Source organism: Pseudonaja textilis, chromosome 14 (genome assembly GCF_049901715.1).
Source record: "Pseudonaja textilis isolate UNSWEBS1 chromosome 14, rPseTex1.2, whole genome shotgun sequence".
NCBI classification, from domain to species: Eukaryota; Metazoa; Chordata; class Lepidosauria; order Squamata; family Elapidae; genus Pseudonaja; species Pseudonaja textilis.
In genome coordinates this window covers 11,070,877-11,089,076 of record NC_142003.1, presented here as the reverse complement: position 1 = coordinate 11,089,076, position 18,200 = coordinate 11,070,877, and the positions used below count along the sequence as shown (strand labels likewise).

At 41.6% G+C, this 18,200-nt stretch overlaps 1 protein-coding gene across 5 annotated transcripts in view; it reads right to left on the bottom strand.

Annotated features, from left to right (window-relative positions):
* Positions 1–375: 375 nt before the first annotated feature.
* Positions 376–18,200, bottom strand: part of ALG1 (ALG1 chitobiosyldiphosphodolichol beta-mannosyltransferase) — a 24,673-nt gene continuing 6,848 nt past the window's right edge. The window contains exons 5-14 of one of the 5 annotated variants that reach the window (XM_087912529.1): positions 14,246–14,335; positions 13,027–13,134; positions 11,780–11,901; positions 10,525–10,563; positions 9,516–9,575; positions 7,914–8,024; positions 6,824–6,938; positions 3,964–4,039; positions 1,764–1,907; positions 376–582 (exon numbers count right to left, since the gene is read on the bottom strand). In XM_087912529.1, coding sequence (XP_087768655.1) covers positions 1,770–1,907; positions 3,964–4,039; positions 6,824–6,938; positions 7,914–8,024; positions 9,516–9,575; positions 10,525–10,563; positions 11,780–11,901; positions 13,027–13,134; positions 14,246–14,335 — 859 coding nt within the window. In that variant the 3' untranslated portion in view covers positions 376–582; positions 1,764–1,769. Of the gene's footprint in view, positions 583–1,579; positions 1,908–3,963; positions 4,040–6,823; positions 6,939–7,913; positions 8,025–9,515; positions 9,576–10,524; positions 10,564–11,779; positions 11,902–13,026; positions 13,135–14,245; positions 14,336–15,356; positions 15,415–18,200 lie in introns of those variants that run through there. The other 4 variants (XM_087912530.1, XM_087912532.1, XM_026704115.2 and 1 more) reach the window with 4 other exon arrangements.

Genomic DNA, 18,200 nt, shown 5'->3' with positions numbered 1-18,200 from the left:
TTGTTTGAAAAATTCATGTGGAAACGAAATATTTCTTTAAGAAAAGTGATTTCCTCATCCCTCTTTTCGATTTAATTGACCTTGGCACAGCCAAGAGGAAGCCACACTTTGAGTTGTGGCTCAACATCTCAAGAACATCAGGTCCCTGTCCATAAGAATTTTGATTATGAGGCAGCAAGCTGGTTCCCAGCAGGCAAAATCATTATTCCAATGCCAATTGCAATTCAAGTACAGGTAGTCCTCGGTTTAGGACCACAACTGAGCCTAAAATTTCTATTGTTAAGTGAGACAAGTCTAGTCTTAAAGTCATTTTTTTTCAGTGCTGTTGTAAATTTTAAACAAAGACTACACAAATGGCTGTAAATCAAGAATTACCTGCAATAGGTTAGAAAATCATAGCTTTCTGTGATGATCCAGGGCGTGGCACAAAGGCAACACAGTCAGATAATCAATAAGAGTCCCTTTATTATCTCCAACTTTGCCCCCAATGTCCAGGTTATCTTCAGCTGGAGAAAAACTTTCCCAGGAACAGCCTTTGGCAGCAGAGAATTAAGTCCAAAACAAGGTACACACAAACTGTAACTTAAAATCCAAACAAAGCTGCAGTAATTAACTTGACAGGGCAGGAGAAAGACTTTTAGACTTGAAAGCACGGCAACACTCACATAGTTGGGAAGATGCCAGGAAAACAGATAAGCCACGATGATACCAGATAAATTTATGATTTGCTCCCAACAACTTACTGTGCACAGCTTCCCTTTTTAAATACTGTGTTCCCAGCTGCAGCTAATGAAGGAAATCAGGGCCCTTTCCTCCCCCGTAAGCCATGCAACTCATGTTACTCCCTTCTCTGTTCCTCCCTGTGTGCCCTAGGATGAAGAGGGAGCGGGCCTGGGTCTTCCTCTGAACTCCTTCTCCCTTGTTCTACCTCTTCCTTGACCTGCCCAGCCGGACTTTGCCCTTCCCCAATTTCCTCCACAGCCAACAGAGCCACACTCCCACTTCCTGTCAGCTGCTCGGCCTCCCCCACCGAATCAGATTCTGACAGGGGCATGACACTTTCATCTGGAAGACTCTTGTCTACTCCAGGTAGTCCTCAACTTACAACCACAACTGAGCCCAAAATCTGTATTGCTAAGTGAGAAATTTATCAAGTGGCCTTTGCTTCACTTTACCATCGTTCTTGCCACCGTTGTTAAGTGAATCACTGCAGTGGATAAGTAAGCAACATGGTCATTAAGTGAATCTGGCTTCCCCATTGACTTTGGTTACCAGAAGGTCGCAAAAGGAGATCACGTGACCATGGGACATTGCGACCGTTGTAAGTATGAATCGACTGCCAAGTGTCTGAATTCTGATCACCTGATCATGGGGATCAAGGTCGTAACTGTGAAAAACGGTCATAAGTCACTTTTTTTCAGTCCTGGGGTAACTTTATACAGTCACTAAATGAACTGTTGTAAGTCGAGGACTACTTGTATCAGGCGAATTTCCATCCATTAAAACTGGCACTTGAGTTTGCGTAGAATGTGATCAAGTAAGGGGCAAAAACAGGAAAGGTCTGTGATCAAGATTCACGTATGGTTTATAACTACTATTTTATTTACCAAAATAAAATGTCATTTTTTTAAAAAAAAAAAATCAATTCAACATAAAGCTTGTCATAAAATTTTGGTTTAAGCCAGTTTTTAAATTTTTCAAATACCGGCAGGGTAATACAAAACTGGGGAAAGGCATAATTTATCAACTAACTTCTAATTTACCATAAATTAATCGGATTTGTCACTAAATAGAGGAAATACTGTCTCTTCCCAGCTTTCATCCCAGTGTTGCTGTTTGGCCTGGCGAAGATTTCTTCGGAATAAAGCAAGGTGACTTTCCTCAGCAGGAAATTCCCCAAAAAGCATCTGTAAGGTAAAAAAACAACAACAACAAACATGATAAAAATGAATGCTACGCACTGAGCAGTATTGAGATCAAATTAAGAAGAAATTTCCTGACCGTTAGAACAATTAACCGGTGGAACAACTTGCCTCCAGACGTTGTAAATGCTCCAACACTGCAAGTTTTAAGAAGGGATTAGAACAACCATTTGTCTGAAATAGTATAGGACTGCCTGCCTGAACAGGGGGTTGGACTAGAAGACCTCCAAGATCCCTTCCAACTCTCTTCCAACTTCCAACTCTCTACAATGGTGGTAAGAAGGGTCTTAGCAACAGAAATGTTGGGCTCAAATTGTGTTTGCAAATTGAGGACTACCCGTATAATTTTGTGCGGTCCAAAATTGTGTGTTGCAAATGTTAATAGATTAAAAAAAAACTATGGAAAAACAGCACAAAAATCACACAGTATCACAGGAAAAAAACACAGTCATTCAATTTTCTTAGTGTGGACATTTTTTTTCTGAAGAGGAATTAAATTTATTTACAAGAAGGGCAACTCTGTTTGCCTCCTGATTTCACCCCTCAATATTTAAAGGTTTTGGTCAATGCCAGATTCACTGCTTTAGAAAAGGCTGTAATGTCGACCTTAGCAAAATGTATTGTTAATTAATTAATTATTAATTATTGCAATAAAATAGTAGCCAAACTCTTTGAAGGCTGAGAGGTTCAAGGAGAAAATTACTGGATCACTGGCATACAACGATAAATTGGTATGCCTATGGGCTAGCTTAAGAGGATGGAAAGTGATATTGCTTTGATGAGGCCCCGGAGACTTTATAAGATAATTAAATATACATTTAACTCTTCTCCTTGCAGGTATTTAGTAACCTGTCCTTGAAGGCCACATCTAATTTTCAACCTTACGTTCTTGTGTCAAACAGCAATCGATTGAAGAATGTTTAAAGTCTGGACCACATGTTAGGCCTATAGATTATATCAAATGCAAATTTAAAAGCAACAAAAATTGCAAAGTGAGATCAGCCAGGTCTAGGAATACCTGCCATCTTAAGTCTGTAAAAATCAACTTCCTGAACCAGCAATTAGGGTAACAAAGACAATGGGAGACATGGTGGCGCGGTGGTTAGAATGCCGTAGTGCAGGCTAATTCGGCCGACTGACTTTGTAAACCGCTTAGAGGGGGCCGTAAAGCACTGTGAAGTGGTATGTAAGTCTAAGTGCTATTGCTATTATTTCTTTTCCAAACGGGACTTGGGGAGATACAGGATCAGTGCCATCTGAACATCAGCCAGCACCATAACATGGCAAGTTGTAGGATTATCAAGGAATTGCTAACGGAAGAAAATCATGATTGGTGCAAGAGGTCAATTCTCAGATTCAAAGGAAGTTGAGAAATACTGCACAAAGTGGGAATTCAGCCCAAAAAAATAAAGAGAGGAAAGGAGAGGAGAGGAGAGTGGAGTGGAGTGGAGTGGAATGGGGTAGAATAGAATAGAATAGAATAGAATAGAATAGAATAGAATAGAATAGAATAGAATAGAATAGAATAGAATAGAATAAAATAGAAGAATAGGAATAGGAATAAGACTAAAGTAGGGTAGGGTAGGGTAGAGTAGGGTAGAGTAGAGTAGAGTAGAGTAGAGTAGAGTAGGATAGAATAGAATTAAAGAATAGGAATAGGAATAAGAGTAAAGTAGGGTAGGGTAGGGTAGGGTAGAGTAGAGTAGAGTAGAGTAGAGTAGAGTAGAGTAGAGTAGAGTAGAGTAGAGTAGAGTAGAATAGAATAGAATAGAATAGAATAGAATAGAATAGAATAGAATAGAATAGAATAGAATAGAATTAAAGAATAGGAATAGGAATAAGAGTAAAGTAGGGTAGGGTAGGGTAGAGTAGAGTATTCTTCATTGGCCAAAGGTGATTGGACACACAAGGAATTTGTCTCCGGTGCCGAAGCTCTCAGTATACATACAAGTAACAAAGCGATAAATCATAAGGTTCAATCATTACGTGAATGACCCAAACCAAGCACTATCAAGAAGTAATCTGAGAAGCGTCCTCCAACCTTCAGCTGTTCTGCAAGTTCGCCCCAGTCCTTAAATATCAAGCCGTTCACTTCGTGTTTTACCAGTTCGTGCAAGCTGCAAAGAAATCGGGACATAGAAAAAAAAACAATCTCGTTAGTAGCTGAGGAGGGTTGCAGAAAATCAGTCTGTAGTACGGAAGGGTCTTTCTGAATCAAAACGGGGGGGGGGGGCGTGCCTGGAATCGTGGAATCGCTTGATTTCTGCCTGCATTTTGCATAGCTGGTCCTTGCTATTTCTGAACATGGAAGCCGCCCTCGGCTCTCAACAGAGCAACCCCCAGTCTGATTTTCTGCCATTCGGCGCATCCCGGGTTCAGCTTTGGAAGCCATATTGAGACCAGATGCTCCCACGCTGCCACATTTTGAGCCTGGGAAAGTGTGGGGGGGGGGGATTTCCTGGAATGTATATCGTTAGACATAACATTCTTTTTCTAATTCAAGGTCATGTTATTTTTGCACTTAAGTGAGGGAAAGTCTTAAGTTGGGATGGAGGGTGATTGGGGCATGTGATGGGATGATGGTTGTGCAGGGGATGGATTTTGTAGTTTTTACTTATTGCAAGGAAGCCCGGAACTTTCAGATTCAGGATTCCCTAGTTGTGCCAAGTTACTATCCAAAATAAAAGGAACTTTTGAGAAGATGCCTGTTTCGGAGTAATTGGTTGGAGTGGAGGGTTGTTGGAACGCTGACACCGACTGGGGTGGATTGGAATTATAACCTCCAAAATTTGGGGAAGTTAAATCGTAGCACAGGTGGGAGGCACCGGGCTGGGAAAGGACATTCCAAAGAGTTGAGCCTAAGTCCAACAACAACAATTAATTCCAGTTCTTTATTGCTTACACGTACAGGTAGTCCTCTTACTTACAACGGTTCACTTAGCAACCATTCGAGCTTACATACTTCTTTTCACATACTGAAAAGAAGTCACTTGTGGCCGTTTTTCACACTTATGACTGCTGCAGCATCCCCATGGTCACGTGATTTACATTCGGATGCTTGACAACTGACTCGCATTTATGATGGTTGTGAGGGTCGTGTGATCCCCTTTTGTGACCTTCTGACAAACAAACTCAATGGGGAAAGCCAGATTCACTTAACGACCCTGTTCCTAACTCGGCAACTGCAGTGATTCACTTAACAAAGGTGGCGAGAAAAGGGGCAAAAATCACTTAACAAATTCCTCACTCAACAACATAAATTTGGGGCTCCACTGTGGTTGTAAGTTGAGGATTACCTGTAATAGACAAGGGTCTTCCCAGACTAAAGCTATGACTTTCTAACCTACTGCAGGTAGTCCTTAATTTACGGCCATTTGTTTAGTGATTCCTTGAAGTTACGACAGCACTGAGAAAAAAAAATGACTGTGTGACACTGACAATTGTTGCAGTTTTCCCGCAGTCGCACATTCAAAATTGGGACGCTTAGCAACCGACAAGTATTTACAAGAGTTGTACTGTCCTGGGGTCGTGGGATCACCATTTGCAACCTTCCTGCTGATTCGAAATCCGAATCACTTAACAACTTCAGCACTTTATACTTATCATGGCAAAAATACCATAAAATTGGGCATGAGCCACCTCACAACAGCCTTGCTTAGGCAATGGAGATCCTGGTCCCAAATTTTAGTCGTAATTTGAGGACGACCCCACAGACATACCGTGGGAGATTCCACCGCAGCTTCCCAGGGAGGAGGCAGCCCATTCCAGAGAAGGGCCCGAAACGAAGAGGTTACCCAGTCCTGAACTTCATGGGGAAAGGAAGGAAAGGTTCAGGGCAGGCACATATCCTAGAACCGTGGTGGCAAACCTTATCGGCACCGAGTGCCACAAAGGGAGTGCGTGCATGTGAGCGCCGGAAACCAGAAACTCAGCTTCACCTGGTCACCTGGTTTCTAATGCACAAAGATCACCTGGCCGGCGCGCCAGGGGTGGGATTCTACCAGTTTGCACCTATTCACTAGAACTGGTTGTTAACATTCTAAGCAGTTTGGAGAACCGGTTGTTAGAAGAAATTCCTGGCCTAATCCTGTAAGGAAGGCAGGAAGGAAACATTCTGGTGTTGCTTACAGAAACTGCCTCTCCGTTAAACCTTATTACATTCTTGGCGGGACTAGATTTCCTGTCTCAGGAACTTCTCTGGAGTTTTTTTCCCCTCCTTTGCTGGTACTTTGCTTGTGTGGCGGGACCATTCAAAGTTACAATACCACTGAAAAAAGTGACTTATGACCATTTTTCACACTTACGACTGTTGCAGCATCCCCACAGTCATGAGAGGCCAGGCGTGGAGATGCTTCCCTCTATGTGAGTGATATTGAGTTGACCACACCTAGCCAATAACATGACCACCAAGCCATGTCCACCCAGTCACATGACCAAGCTACGCCCACCAACTAAGCCACACCCAGAGAACCGGTCGTTAAAAAATTTGAATCCCACCCCCGTGGCACGCATGTGCGCAGCAGAACCCAGAAGAGCAACGGGTGACGGCTGGCATGCCCTGAGAGATGGTTCTGCATGCCACTTCTGGCACACGTGCCATAGGTTCACCATCACGGTTCTAGGGGGGTGCCCGCCCCGAACCTTTCCCTCCTTCCCTCCATGAAATTCAGGACTGGACAACCTCTCGTTTCGGGCCCTTCTCTGGAAAAGAAAGGGCTGCCTCCTCCCTGGGAAGCTGTGGTGGCACTGCCGAAATTTTCCTCCATCTCCTTTCTCCAGTTGCGCCTTCCATCCCGGCTGGCCCTTTGGGTGTTCCCGGTTTTCAGGAACACACTCTCTTCCCTGGGAGCGGCGGAGGGCAGAGAGGCAAGCTTTAACAACCACACACAAGTGGTCCTTACCATCGAAAGTGTACTGCGCACACGGGCAGGCAGCAGCCGAACATATCCACCACTTTCATTGGCAGATCTAAACCGCTGGAGGATGTATGAAGACAGACGCCTAAATCAGCTGAGCCTGCAAGAGAAAAGGGGAGATTTCAGTGGAGGTAGAACCGTTCAATCGATCAGAACAGAGCTGGACAGGACTTTAAAGGCCTTCTAGTCCAGCCCCCTGCTCAAGCAGGAGACTCTATACTATTCCAGACAAGTGGCTGTCCAGTCTCTTCTTAAAAAACTCCAGTGATGGAGCCCCCACGATTTCTGAAGGCAAAGCTGTTCCGCTGGTTGATTGTCCTCCCTGTCAAGAAGTTTCTCCTTAATTCCAGATTGCTTCTCTCCTGGATTAGTTTCTAATCATTGTTTCCTGTCTTGCTTTCTGGTGCTGTGGAGAATAGCTTGACTCCCTCTTCTTTGTGACAGCCCCTCAAAGAATGGAATACTGCTATCATGTCACCCGCTAATCCTTCTTTTCTTTAGGCTAGCCAAACCCAAATCTTGCAACCCTTCTTCGTATGTTTTTGTCTCTGGGCTCTTAATTGTCTTAGTTGCTCTTCTCGGCACTTTTTCCAAAGTCTCAACCTCTTTTTTTTTTTGGCAAGGTGAAGTATTCTAGGTGTGGTCTTACTACGGAGTTATAAAGCAGTACAAATACGTCTTTATAAACTTACTCGCCAAAGGCCTTAAGCGGTCTTGTCCTGAATGTATCTGAATGACCTACCGTAACAGTTTAAAAACCTGGCTCTCCCAGTTGGCTTGGGTCGCCAATGGAGGGGCTTCTGGGTGGGGATGGTTGATTGATCAGCAACAGATCCACATCTTCACCAGGTTCCCTTATCCCATCTTTTTAGCTAGGTTGATTTTATAGAATTTTGAGAATAGTATTGTATTCATATTATTATAAATGATGGAGTTTTATGTTTTAATACTGTAAGCTACCCAGATTTTCTCTGTAGCAGAATGAGCGGCTAATCGATTTTACAAACAAACACACCAACCAACCAATAAATCTGATTAGTATCATCCTACGAGACAAAAATAAAAAGTTCCTTGCCAAGTAACAGGGCGTAGTCTTCTGCTTCCAGCCACGGGGTGCAAATCTGGACATGCTTGAAGTGCAGAGTGGCTATCAGCTTGGTGTAGTGGTCCTTCAGAGGCCCTTTGCCTTTGGTAAGAGAAACACACGCGTAAGGAAAAGTTGACAGAAGAGATTATTGTAGCTCAGGGTTGAATTGTGGGCTCCTTGGAGTTCTCTGAGTTTGGAGGTTTTCTTGCAGACGTTTCATTATCAAAATAGGTAACGTCATCAGTGCTAGTAGGGAGTGGGGTTTGCTGTCATTTTATATGCTATTGTTGGGGTTAGCCAGCAGCAGGTGTGGACGGCGAAGGAGAGCGAGGATTCAGATGAGGGGCCAGGACCATTAGGGAGTGGACTGCTGCCTTCAGAGGTTGTGGGGGGCTGGCAGCAGTGATGAGGAGGTTCCCAAGGAGCCTGTGCCAAGTGCACATGAGTGCAGGATTGATCGCAGGAAAGAGCAGCTGCAGCAGCACAGGCGACTCGGGAGTAAGGCTGCAAGATAATGGCCCCTCCTTCAACATGATAAAAGCCAGCTGTGAATCAGACATTCTTTGCAGGAAGCAAAGACATTTTGAAACTCAGCCTCGTGGACATTACAGTATCTTAGTTAGTATTTGAAGACACTTGAGTTGTAAAATATTTCTTATCTGTTATTCTTGCCAGCCTCGCACAGTTTTGGTGAGGCTCGTGCTTATCAAATTTAATTAGCTTGCAGCAGCCTTTTAACTGGGGATTTGTAAGAATCATTAAAAGGTTTCTGTTCCCTTTGGTTCGTGTTTGTCTTATTGGACAACGGTTTGGGTCAGAACAGCTACTAGTTTGCCCTGTCAGTGTTGGGAGGGAGTGGTCTTGGTGGATCTTTGATTGGGCTGTTGTTTATTATTCACTTCTTTGTCTAAGTTGACAATTCTTTGATTGGGGTATTATTTGCTTCTTGACTGGTGGTCTAATGTTTCATCTTGGTGTTAATCTCCGCTTACCTGCGTGTCGATTGCTGGTGAGGTGCTTGGATCTTTTTGTTCCTTTTTCGCTTGTTGATTGCATGTTTGAATGGCATGTAATTTTTGTTTATCTCTATGTGCCTGTTGATAGCCAATTTATCCGAGTGCCAGGTTTCTCTAGCGTTTTTGGAATTGGCTTGGTCTAGGATGCTAAGTTTCCCAGTTGGGACAATGGTGAAGTCTGTCCACGTGTTCTGAAAGTAACAATTTTCATCATGTCTTCTGATTGTTACTTGGTATTCCTGGAGGCATTCGTGAACTGAACGCAAACGCCCCTCTCTTCAAGCACTGAGATGTTACCTAGTTGGGTAATGAAAACGCCTGCAAGGAAACAACCACGCTGCTCTAAGAGCACTAAGGGGAAGCTCTTCTTCAAAAGGATTGTGGAACAAAGCCACAGATTTGTACCCTTTTTATGACCTGGTGTTATAAATGCTCAAAGCAAGAAACTGATGCCATTCGAGCAGCTGAGTGTTAGATGCCCCCACTTCTAAATGAAAGCATTTTATGCAGAAACTCAAAATACTGGAAGAAAGCAGGGCTGGTTTGGGAAAAATGAACAATTCAGTGGTGCTACCTGTGATCACACACACAAGAGAAGGAAGCTTTGCTCCGTTGCTGACACAGTGCTCATACTCTGTGGGGAAAAAGAGAGAGCAAAGACTGTAGAATTGTTTACATAGGTTACAAAAGGCAACCTCCCTATTAAAGCAAGCCCAGAATTTTGAAAATTGAACTGGACTTCAGTGAGATTTCAGAGGGAACAGATGCTCAGTTTAGTACAGCAAATTCTCTCTGATTTCTTGCACAGGGAGACAACAAGGAAAGAGAAAAGAGGATTGATACAGCATCCTATAAACAGGACAGGTTCCAGGGTGCCAAATTTTAGGGAGCACCAAATTGGAAAGACTTCCAATAAAACAATAAAAGCATAAAATCTGAATAGCTTTTTTCGGAGGTTTTTCTTTCTGTGCTTTTCAAAAAATGCTTTTGACCTACAAAATTGCTTCAGTGATAGTGAACAACACAGACATTGCAAGACACACACACACACACACACACACAAAACCAATGAAAGGTAGTCTTTGATTCACAACCACAACTGAGCCCAAAATTTTCACTGCTAAGCACGGCTAATGTTAAGTGAGTTTTGCCCCTTTTTGCAAGCTTTCTTGCCACCGTTGTTAAGTGAATCACTTCAATTGTTAAGTGAATCCATATTTTGATCATGGGGATGATGCAAAGGTTGTTAAGCGTGGAAAATAGTCATAAGTCGCTTTTTTCAGTGCTGTTGTAGCTTCAAACCGTACCATTCTAGATCAGGCTTGGCCGTAGTATGGTTTGCAAAATGGTAACAAGAAGCGCTCTGGTGAGAATATAAAACAACCTGTATTATTACAACTTTGGGTCTTTGGAAGCTGATTTTGTTACCCGAGCGAGACAAAGATCTGATAGGAAAGTTGATATCATCCCCCACTTTTAACCTGATCTCTTCAAGGCAGAGAAACAAAGCAGAAAACACTTGTCGATTCGTCATGAAGACGGCTGGCTTTTAAAAAGCACCAAAAGCTTCCTTGATAGCTCACCTTTTAAGGCATCTAACAGGATGGAAAAATCTTCATCCTCTGGAAAAAGAAAAGAACCAGAATTTGTTATACAAACATGGTTGTAAGTTCAGTTTTATCATGAAAAAGTTGGGAATGGTAATCCCAAAGTCTATGGAGATTACCAACTGGAGAAAGTTGAGCTATACTTTATATCCGTGTTGGAGACCCTATGCCACGTGTGCTGGAAGTGGCACGTAAAGCCATTTCCCCCCAGCATGCGGGAGGTTGCCCGGAAGAACCCCGCTGCGCATGCAGCCGCCCAACAGATGATTGCATAGTGCAGTGTTGATGCGGTGTCGGGGGTTTTAGGTTCAATGTGTGGAGGGTGAAGGATGTGTGTTTGTGTTCCATTACACGTGCCCTGAAGATGGTGTTTGATTTCGTTGTTCGCGGTGCAATGACAATAAAGGAAACTAAACTAAAAACTAAACTAAATTGTCGGGTATCCGGTGTGCATGTACAATTCAATTCTCATCTTTGCATAGGGATTAAAATCCGTCGAGAAATGTTGTTGTTTTTTGAGTGTGGGGAGGGGTGGCTGTGAGAAAAGAATTGTTTTGCGGTATTTATCAATTCAGAACAAGTCACACATACAGCCGTTGGACCAGGTCGCAGAGCAATAACAACATTTTAAATTTTAAACCTTTAATTTTATATTTTAATCTTTAAATATGCATGGACAACACAGCTAAGCAATCTCAGCAATGGCTATATGAACTCGATGATTAAGTTCCTATTTGATCATTCTCTTTGCATGCCAATTAAGCCAAGAGAGGATGGAAGGCAATAATAATGCTTATTTTTAATTCCTGTTGCCACAGAGAACAGAATGGTCCAGAATCAAAATTCTGAAATGAATGTGCAGGATTTTTCAAAGATTACATTTTGAATCACACACTGTCCTAATCCACAATGAGGTTAGTTTGGTTTGGTTGATTTGGGTTGGGTTGGTTTGAGTTGGGTTGGTTGTTTGGGTTAGGTTTGGTATGGGTTGGTTGATTTGGTTTTGTTTGGTTAGGTTAGGTTAGGTCACGTTGGGTTGGGCTGGGCTGGGCTGGGTTGGTTGGGTTGGGTTGGGTTGGGTTGGGTGAGTGGGTTGGTTTGAGTTGAGTTGGGTTGGTTTAGGATGAGTTGAGTTGGGTTGAGCTGGAATCTAGTATGTCTGAACATTCAGCTAAGTGTGCCTTATTTAACTAAGTGTGGCTTACTTTATTGACAAGAGATAGAATCAGACCTGTCCAACTGGTGCTGCTAATAAGGAGAGCTGGTCGGCCGAGACGGTGTGTGACTCTTCCACTGATGGCATCAAACTGGGTAAAGGCAGATCTTTCAACATGATCTGGAAGGTGATCCACCCTGAGAACAAGAAGAATTGGCCAAGGAATGTTCATGGCAAATGCACACACATAGAAGCACATCTATACAAAGCACACAACTCTCAGGACGGGTGAAATGAGGAAACAGAGTCCTTCCACATAGCAACCTTAACCCATTTACTAAATGAACCATTTGGGACATTCAGAGAATCATCCTTATTTTTGGCTACTGTACTTTAAAACAGCTACGACACCATCTAAGAGTTGAGGCCTCAAGCTTATTCATCTGCTAATGGAGGGGATATCAGGCAGAGATGAATGTCCATACAGAAAGGAGGACCCATCCATCAAGTGGCAAACAGTCCCCCTGACCATTCCAGTGTCACAAAGGACCAACTGATTTGCACCCTTTTCTTGCCTGTGTATAGCAATAGCAATAGCTCTCAGATTTATATACCGCTTCACAGTGCTTTACACCTAAGTGGTGTACAAAGTCAGTCTCGTGCCCCCAACAATCTGGGTCCTCATTTTACCGACCTAGGAAGGATGGAAGGCTGAGTCAACCTTGAGCCAGTCAGGATTGAACTCCTGGCTATGGGCAGAGTTTGCCAGCAATACTGCCTTCTAACCACTGCGCCACCAGGGCTCCACTATCCAAGATTCAATAGGTTTAAATGAGGTAGTACAGATACAGATAGTACTCAAATTAAGACCATGTGAAGTTACAATGGAGCTGAAAAAAAGTGACTTAACGGCCAACCAGTCTTCACACTTACAATTGCAGCGTTTCCACTATCAAATTATCATGATTTAGGCACTTGGCAACTGGCATTTACGATGGCGGCAGTGTTTTGGTGTTCTTACATGAACTTCCTAGCTGACTCCCAACAAGCCAAGTGACTGGGGGGGAAGCCAAATTCACTTAATGACCGTGTGATTTGCTTAACAGCAAAAAAAAAATCATAAAATTGGGTGCAGTCACATGATAATTCATGTAATGACCGCTCAAGAAGGGAAGTTTCAGTCTCAACTATGGTCATAAGTGGAGGACTACCTGCAAACATACCATATTAAAAAGGCACGATACTTAGAAGCAGAGAGAGTTTTCAAACTAGGCCTGTTTTTAATGTAAGAAAATACAAACGGAACAGAAGTTTTAACTCACGCTTTAAACGGAGCGTAGTCTTTTGAGAGTCTGATGAACAATTTGTGCTGTTCGCTCAGGTGGGTTTCCTTAAAGAAAGATGCTGGCTTGTCGTAGAGAGTTATTGCTCTAGAACGCAACAGGTTGAACGGTCAAATAATTTCAATAAAACTCAAAGTGAATAAGGTAAAAAGAAAAAGAATAATTTCATCTCATCCAAAATGTAAAAGAAGTATGTAAAATGAGATAGGTTAGCTCAGAGAGTTCCTGGGAAAAAAGCTATATATATGTGTGTGTATATATATATATATATATATATATATATATATATATATATATATATATATATATATATATAGTGAAAGAGCTAAATAATGCCCAACCATCATACTTGCAAGTGGACATATTTGACTGTCCCAAAGGTGCTTTTTTTTCAAGAGGCAACTAGACTTTCTGGTTTTTCTTTGAAGATGTTTTGCTTCTCATCCAAGAAGCTTCTTCAGCTCTGACTGGATGGTGGGGAAGGGAAGGATTTATACTATACTGGAGGACTGAGAATCTCCACAGACATATTTGAATATTTATTTTATTTGTTTATTAAAGTTGTATAGAGTGACTCCGTTCAGTTTGTAGAGACCAGCCCTCAACATAAATTCGGACATCATAGAGGCTGGGGAGATGCAGACCCTTAAGAAATATCCAGAATTAAATATTTGTGCATCGCATAATACTGTTCTCAATTACCACATACACTGATCTATGTACTCTTTAAAAAAAAAAAACAATGCTCAGAATATTTGGCTAAGATACTAAGACAAAAAAAAAAATACAATGCCATAAAGATACACGTTCATAAATTTATTTGCTCTACTTGAAAGAATCCAGAAGTCATACATTTACATCTGATTACCATGCTGAACAAAATCCTCATAATTCTAGAGAGCAGAAATCACTCCTTTGAGGTATAATGGGAAAAGTTTGAGCCTAAAAGATAGGGAATCTGCCTGAGTTCATGCATCTGCTTAATTGTTTATAGATCCAACCACTCGTTATAAGAAGGTAGTGGTGAAAATAGATTACATTTTGAGCAGCATTTTGAAAAATGGCTTAGATATCGAGAAAGTTTTTTAAAAATACAAAATATCCTCCATAATAAATAGGATCAGATTGGTCTACAGCACTGTTGTAACCAAAGTAAAACAGAAGTGAATTCCAAATAAATTTTAAACTACTGAAGTACCTGATATTACAGTTTGTTTGAAGATCCTCCTTCATAGCATTGGTCACACAAATATTATAGCTGGACAAGGAGCCAAATAATTCTTCATACCTAAAAGAAATGAAAATGTAACTTGCTACCGAAACTAATAATTTCATTCAGATGTTTGTACAGAAATACAGGTTTCCTCTCCAATTTCTTAAAAATTGATTCAAACAGCTCTCTCATTTCACCTATTATTTTGACTCTGAAACAAGGTTTAATAGTTTGGGACATCCTTATTCTTTTGAACTACGGATTTATGACAAGGAAGTTGGCATCTGGACAAAAGAAACACAACACTTTATTGCTAAGAGATGTGTCCATTCAACAAATTGGAAAGCTAAATAGATTATCTTCAGTGATTCAATTTTTTTTCATTTATTTATATAACTTCAGTCACTCGGTGGAGCGAAGGTCTGAGCTTGTATGCAGTTTGTGAACTTACTGCTTAGATAAAAATTATGTAAAGTGAGTCCATGTCTTATGACTACTATTGAGGCCAGAATTTCTGTGGCTAAGCAAAGGTGGTGATTAAATGAGTTATGCCCAAACCTCTTTTTTTTGTTGTTGTTGTTAAGTTAAATGAATGTTGTTAAGTTAAATGAATCAGAGTTAAGTGAATCTGGCTCCCCTCATTGACTTCAGGGATGTTGTAACTGTTTTGTACATGTTGGTTGCCAAGCACCTGAGCAGTGATCATGTCACCATGGGAATGCTACAACTGTCATAAGTATGAGGACTAGTCATAAATCACTTTTTTCAGTTCCACTGTAACTTCAAATAGTTGCTAAGTGAATGATTGCAGCAGACTACTTGCCTTTTGATAACGAAACACAGCAATCTTTTCTTGGAAATATCTAACTTTCAATCTAAAATGCCTAATTATATTTAGGTCTAATTCTGTTGCAGCTGTTTTCCTCCATTTTTTTGTACTGTTTCCATTTTTCTTACTTTCTCTGTCCTTTTCCTCTCTTGTCAAAATAAAGGCACAGAGTTTATATATATATATATATATATATAAACAGCCAAGTTTCCCTGAAAATTCGAGGGGAGAGAGTTGTGTTGCATTAAGAATTCTAATTCTACTAACTTTAACTGAGATGACTTCTTGATGCCACAGTATGTTTTTTTCAGGCTTCTGCAGAAACCTGAAAATAAAAGAAGGGCAGCTTTAATCAACAGCAGAGAGGAGTCCATGCAATCTATTTCTGATTCATTACTGAGCTGCTTCGAACCGCACGATGGGCGGCATATACATTTAAAAAATCTTAAATAAGTAAATCATTCTTAAAGCACGCACAGTCCTCTTAATCAGATCAAAAGTCATCTCTTTTCAGACACCAAAACACATGCTGTTAAGAATGTGGAAGCAACTTTCCTAAGTATAGATAAATGGTTGTCTGGTTTATTTTTGAAAACCTACAATGAAATCCAATGAATCTATGGAAGCTTTCATTTGGATTCTTAATCTGAGAAATTTAGACTCAATATCTAGAGCAGGTCTGAGGGCTGCATGTGGCCCTGGACAGCTACTAATGCAGCCCCACAAAGTTGTAAACTTTGAATATTATTATGTGATTTATATCAGTGGCGGGATTCCATTTTTTTTTACTACCGGTTCTGTGAGCGAGGCTTGGTGGGCGTGGCAGGGGAAGGAGACTGTAAAATCTCCAGTCAGAGGTGGAATTTGCCGGTACTCCAAACTACTCAAAATTTCCGCTATCAGTTCTCCAGAACTGTTTAGAACCTGCTGAATACCACCTCTGATTTATATACTATATTACAGGGGTCTTCAACATGGACAGCTTTAAGACTTGTTGACTTCAACTCCCAGAATTCCTGAGCTAACATGACTGGAGGGGGAATTCTGGAAGTTGAAGTCCACAAGTCTTAAAGCTGTCAAGTTTGAAGACCCCTGCTATATTATATAGTTTATATGGGGGTCAAGATGATTCCTCTTCACTCAATATGACCCACGCAAATAAAAGGTTGGACAACCATGGTCTAAACCAGGGCTCTCCATAATTGGCAATTTTAAGACTTGTGGACTTCAACTCCCAGAATTCCATCTGGATGACAAATTCTGAGAGTTGAAATCCACAAGTCTTAAAAGTCGCCCAATTTGGAGACCCCTGGTCTAAAAATTCAATAAAGTGTCCCCTTCCAGCTCATAAGTATGACACTTATTTGTTACTTATGGAGGCTGGAGAAGTTTTCATATGTGTTTTTTTTTTCCAATTGACCTCTGAGGTAACTGACCTCAGAGTTTCTCGTTCTTTTTAATCCCCATTATCTCGGACATGAAGTCCATTGTTTATTCTGGACAAAATCTTAGCACTGTTTGCTTCTTTTACAGGCACAAAGCCTCACAGTGAGATCATAAGCAATGGAAACATTGAGATTGTTCCCCTTATGGAGCTCAAAATCTGGCAAGGTAGGTTGGACGTTATTTCCTTTATGTGCTTATCAGTGCTAAATCTGATGTCCAGTCAGGCCAAGTATATCTGTACAGAAATATAGAGTGTTAAGAATGTGGAAAAGTACAGATAGGGGTAAGCATGCAGCAATATACTTTCTGAAACACTTTACACTAGGAAATACAGATAGATAATCCTCAACTTACAAAGGTTTGTTTAGTGAACGTTAGAAGTTTTAACAGCATTGGGGAAAAAATGACTTATGACTATTTTTCATGCTTAGAAAATTGCAGCACTCCCATGATCACGTAATCAAAATTCAGATGCTTGGCAACTGACTCATATTTATGACGGCTGCAGTGTCCTGATCACTTCTGACAAGCAAAGTTGATGGGGAAGCCAGATTCACTTAAAAACTATGGCATTAACTTAACCATTGCAGTGATTCACTTAATAGACGAAGAAAAGTCATAAAATGGGACAAAATCCACTTAGCAAAGAGCAAGCGCGTTTAAGACTTATATACCACTTTATAGTGCTTTCCAGCCCTCTCTAAGCGGCTTACAGAGTCAGCCTCTTGCCCCCAACAATCTGGGTCCTCATTTGACCCACCTAGGAAGGATGGAAGGATGAGTCAACCTAGAGCGGGTCAGGATCAAAGTTCTGACAGTGGGCAGAGTTAGTCTACATTTCTGCATTTCAACCACTGCGCCACTAGGGCTCTTAACAATCTGCTAGGCGCTGATAACAAACTCTTATTGCCTAGACCAGCGTTTCTTAACCTCAGCCAACCTCAAGACGTGTGAACTTCAACTCCCAAAATTTCAGCATGCTGGGAGGGAGCTCTTGTTCTCCTCCCATCTTCATGAAGTCCAGCAGGATTCAGAGCTGAAGATCCTCAGCTGGAGTCCCCATCCTGGTGAACCCATTGTCCTTAGAAGTAATAGCAATACTAGCACTTAGACTTATATACCGCTTCACAGTGTTTTTACAGCCCTTTCAAAGCGGTTTACAGAATCAGCCTCTTGCCCCCAACCATCTCGTTTTACCCACCTGGGAAGGATGAAAGGCTGTTTACCGTGAGTCAGTCAGGATCAAACTGCTGGCAGTTAGCAGAGTCAGCCTGCAACACTGCATTCTAACCACTTCTAGCCACTGCCAGCTCCTCTTAACATTTAACAATTATCTCGCTTAGCAACAAAAATGTTAGGCTCAATTGTGGTCGTAAGTTGGGGATTACCCGTATCTCTCTCGCGCTCCAGGTAGAGTGAACCGTTTTCAGTAACATTTTGTTCTTAGGGAGATCAAGAGAGAAACGAACCATAAACAGGTTTGTTTGTTTGTTTTTTAACCTCTTTTGGTAAAAATACAAGAGTTCATCATCACCTCCTGAATGAGTTTTTAAAACCCTAGTGGAGCTGGCGGGAACAGGTAAAAGACCTACCTGCGCACTGTGCGCTGTTCTGAAAAGAAAACAAGATTCCATTGGGCAACTTTGCAATGGCCAACCGTACCCC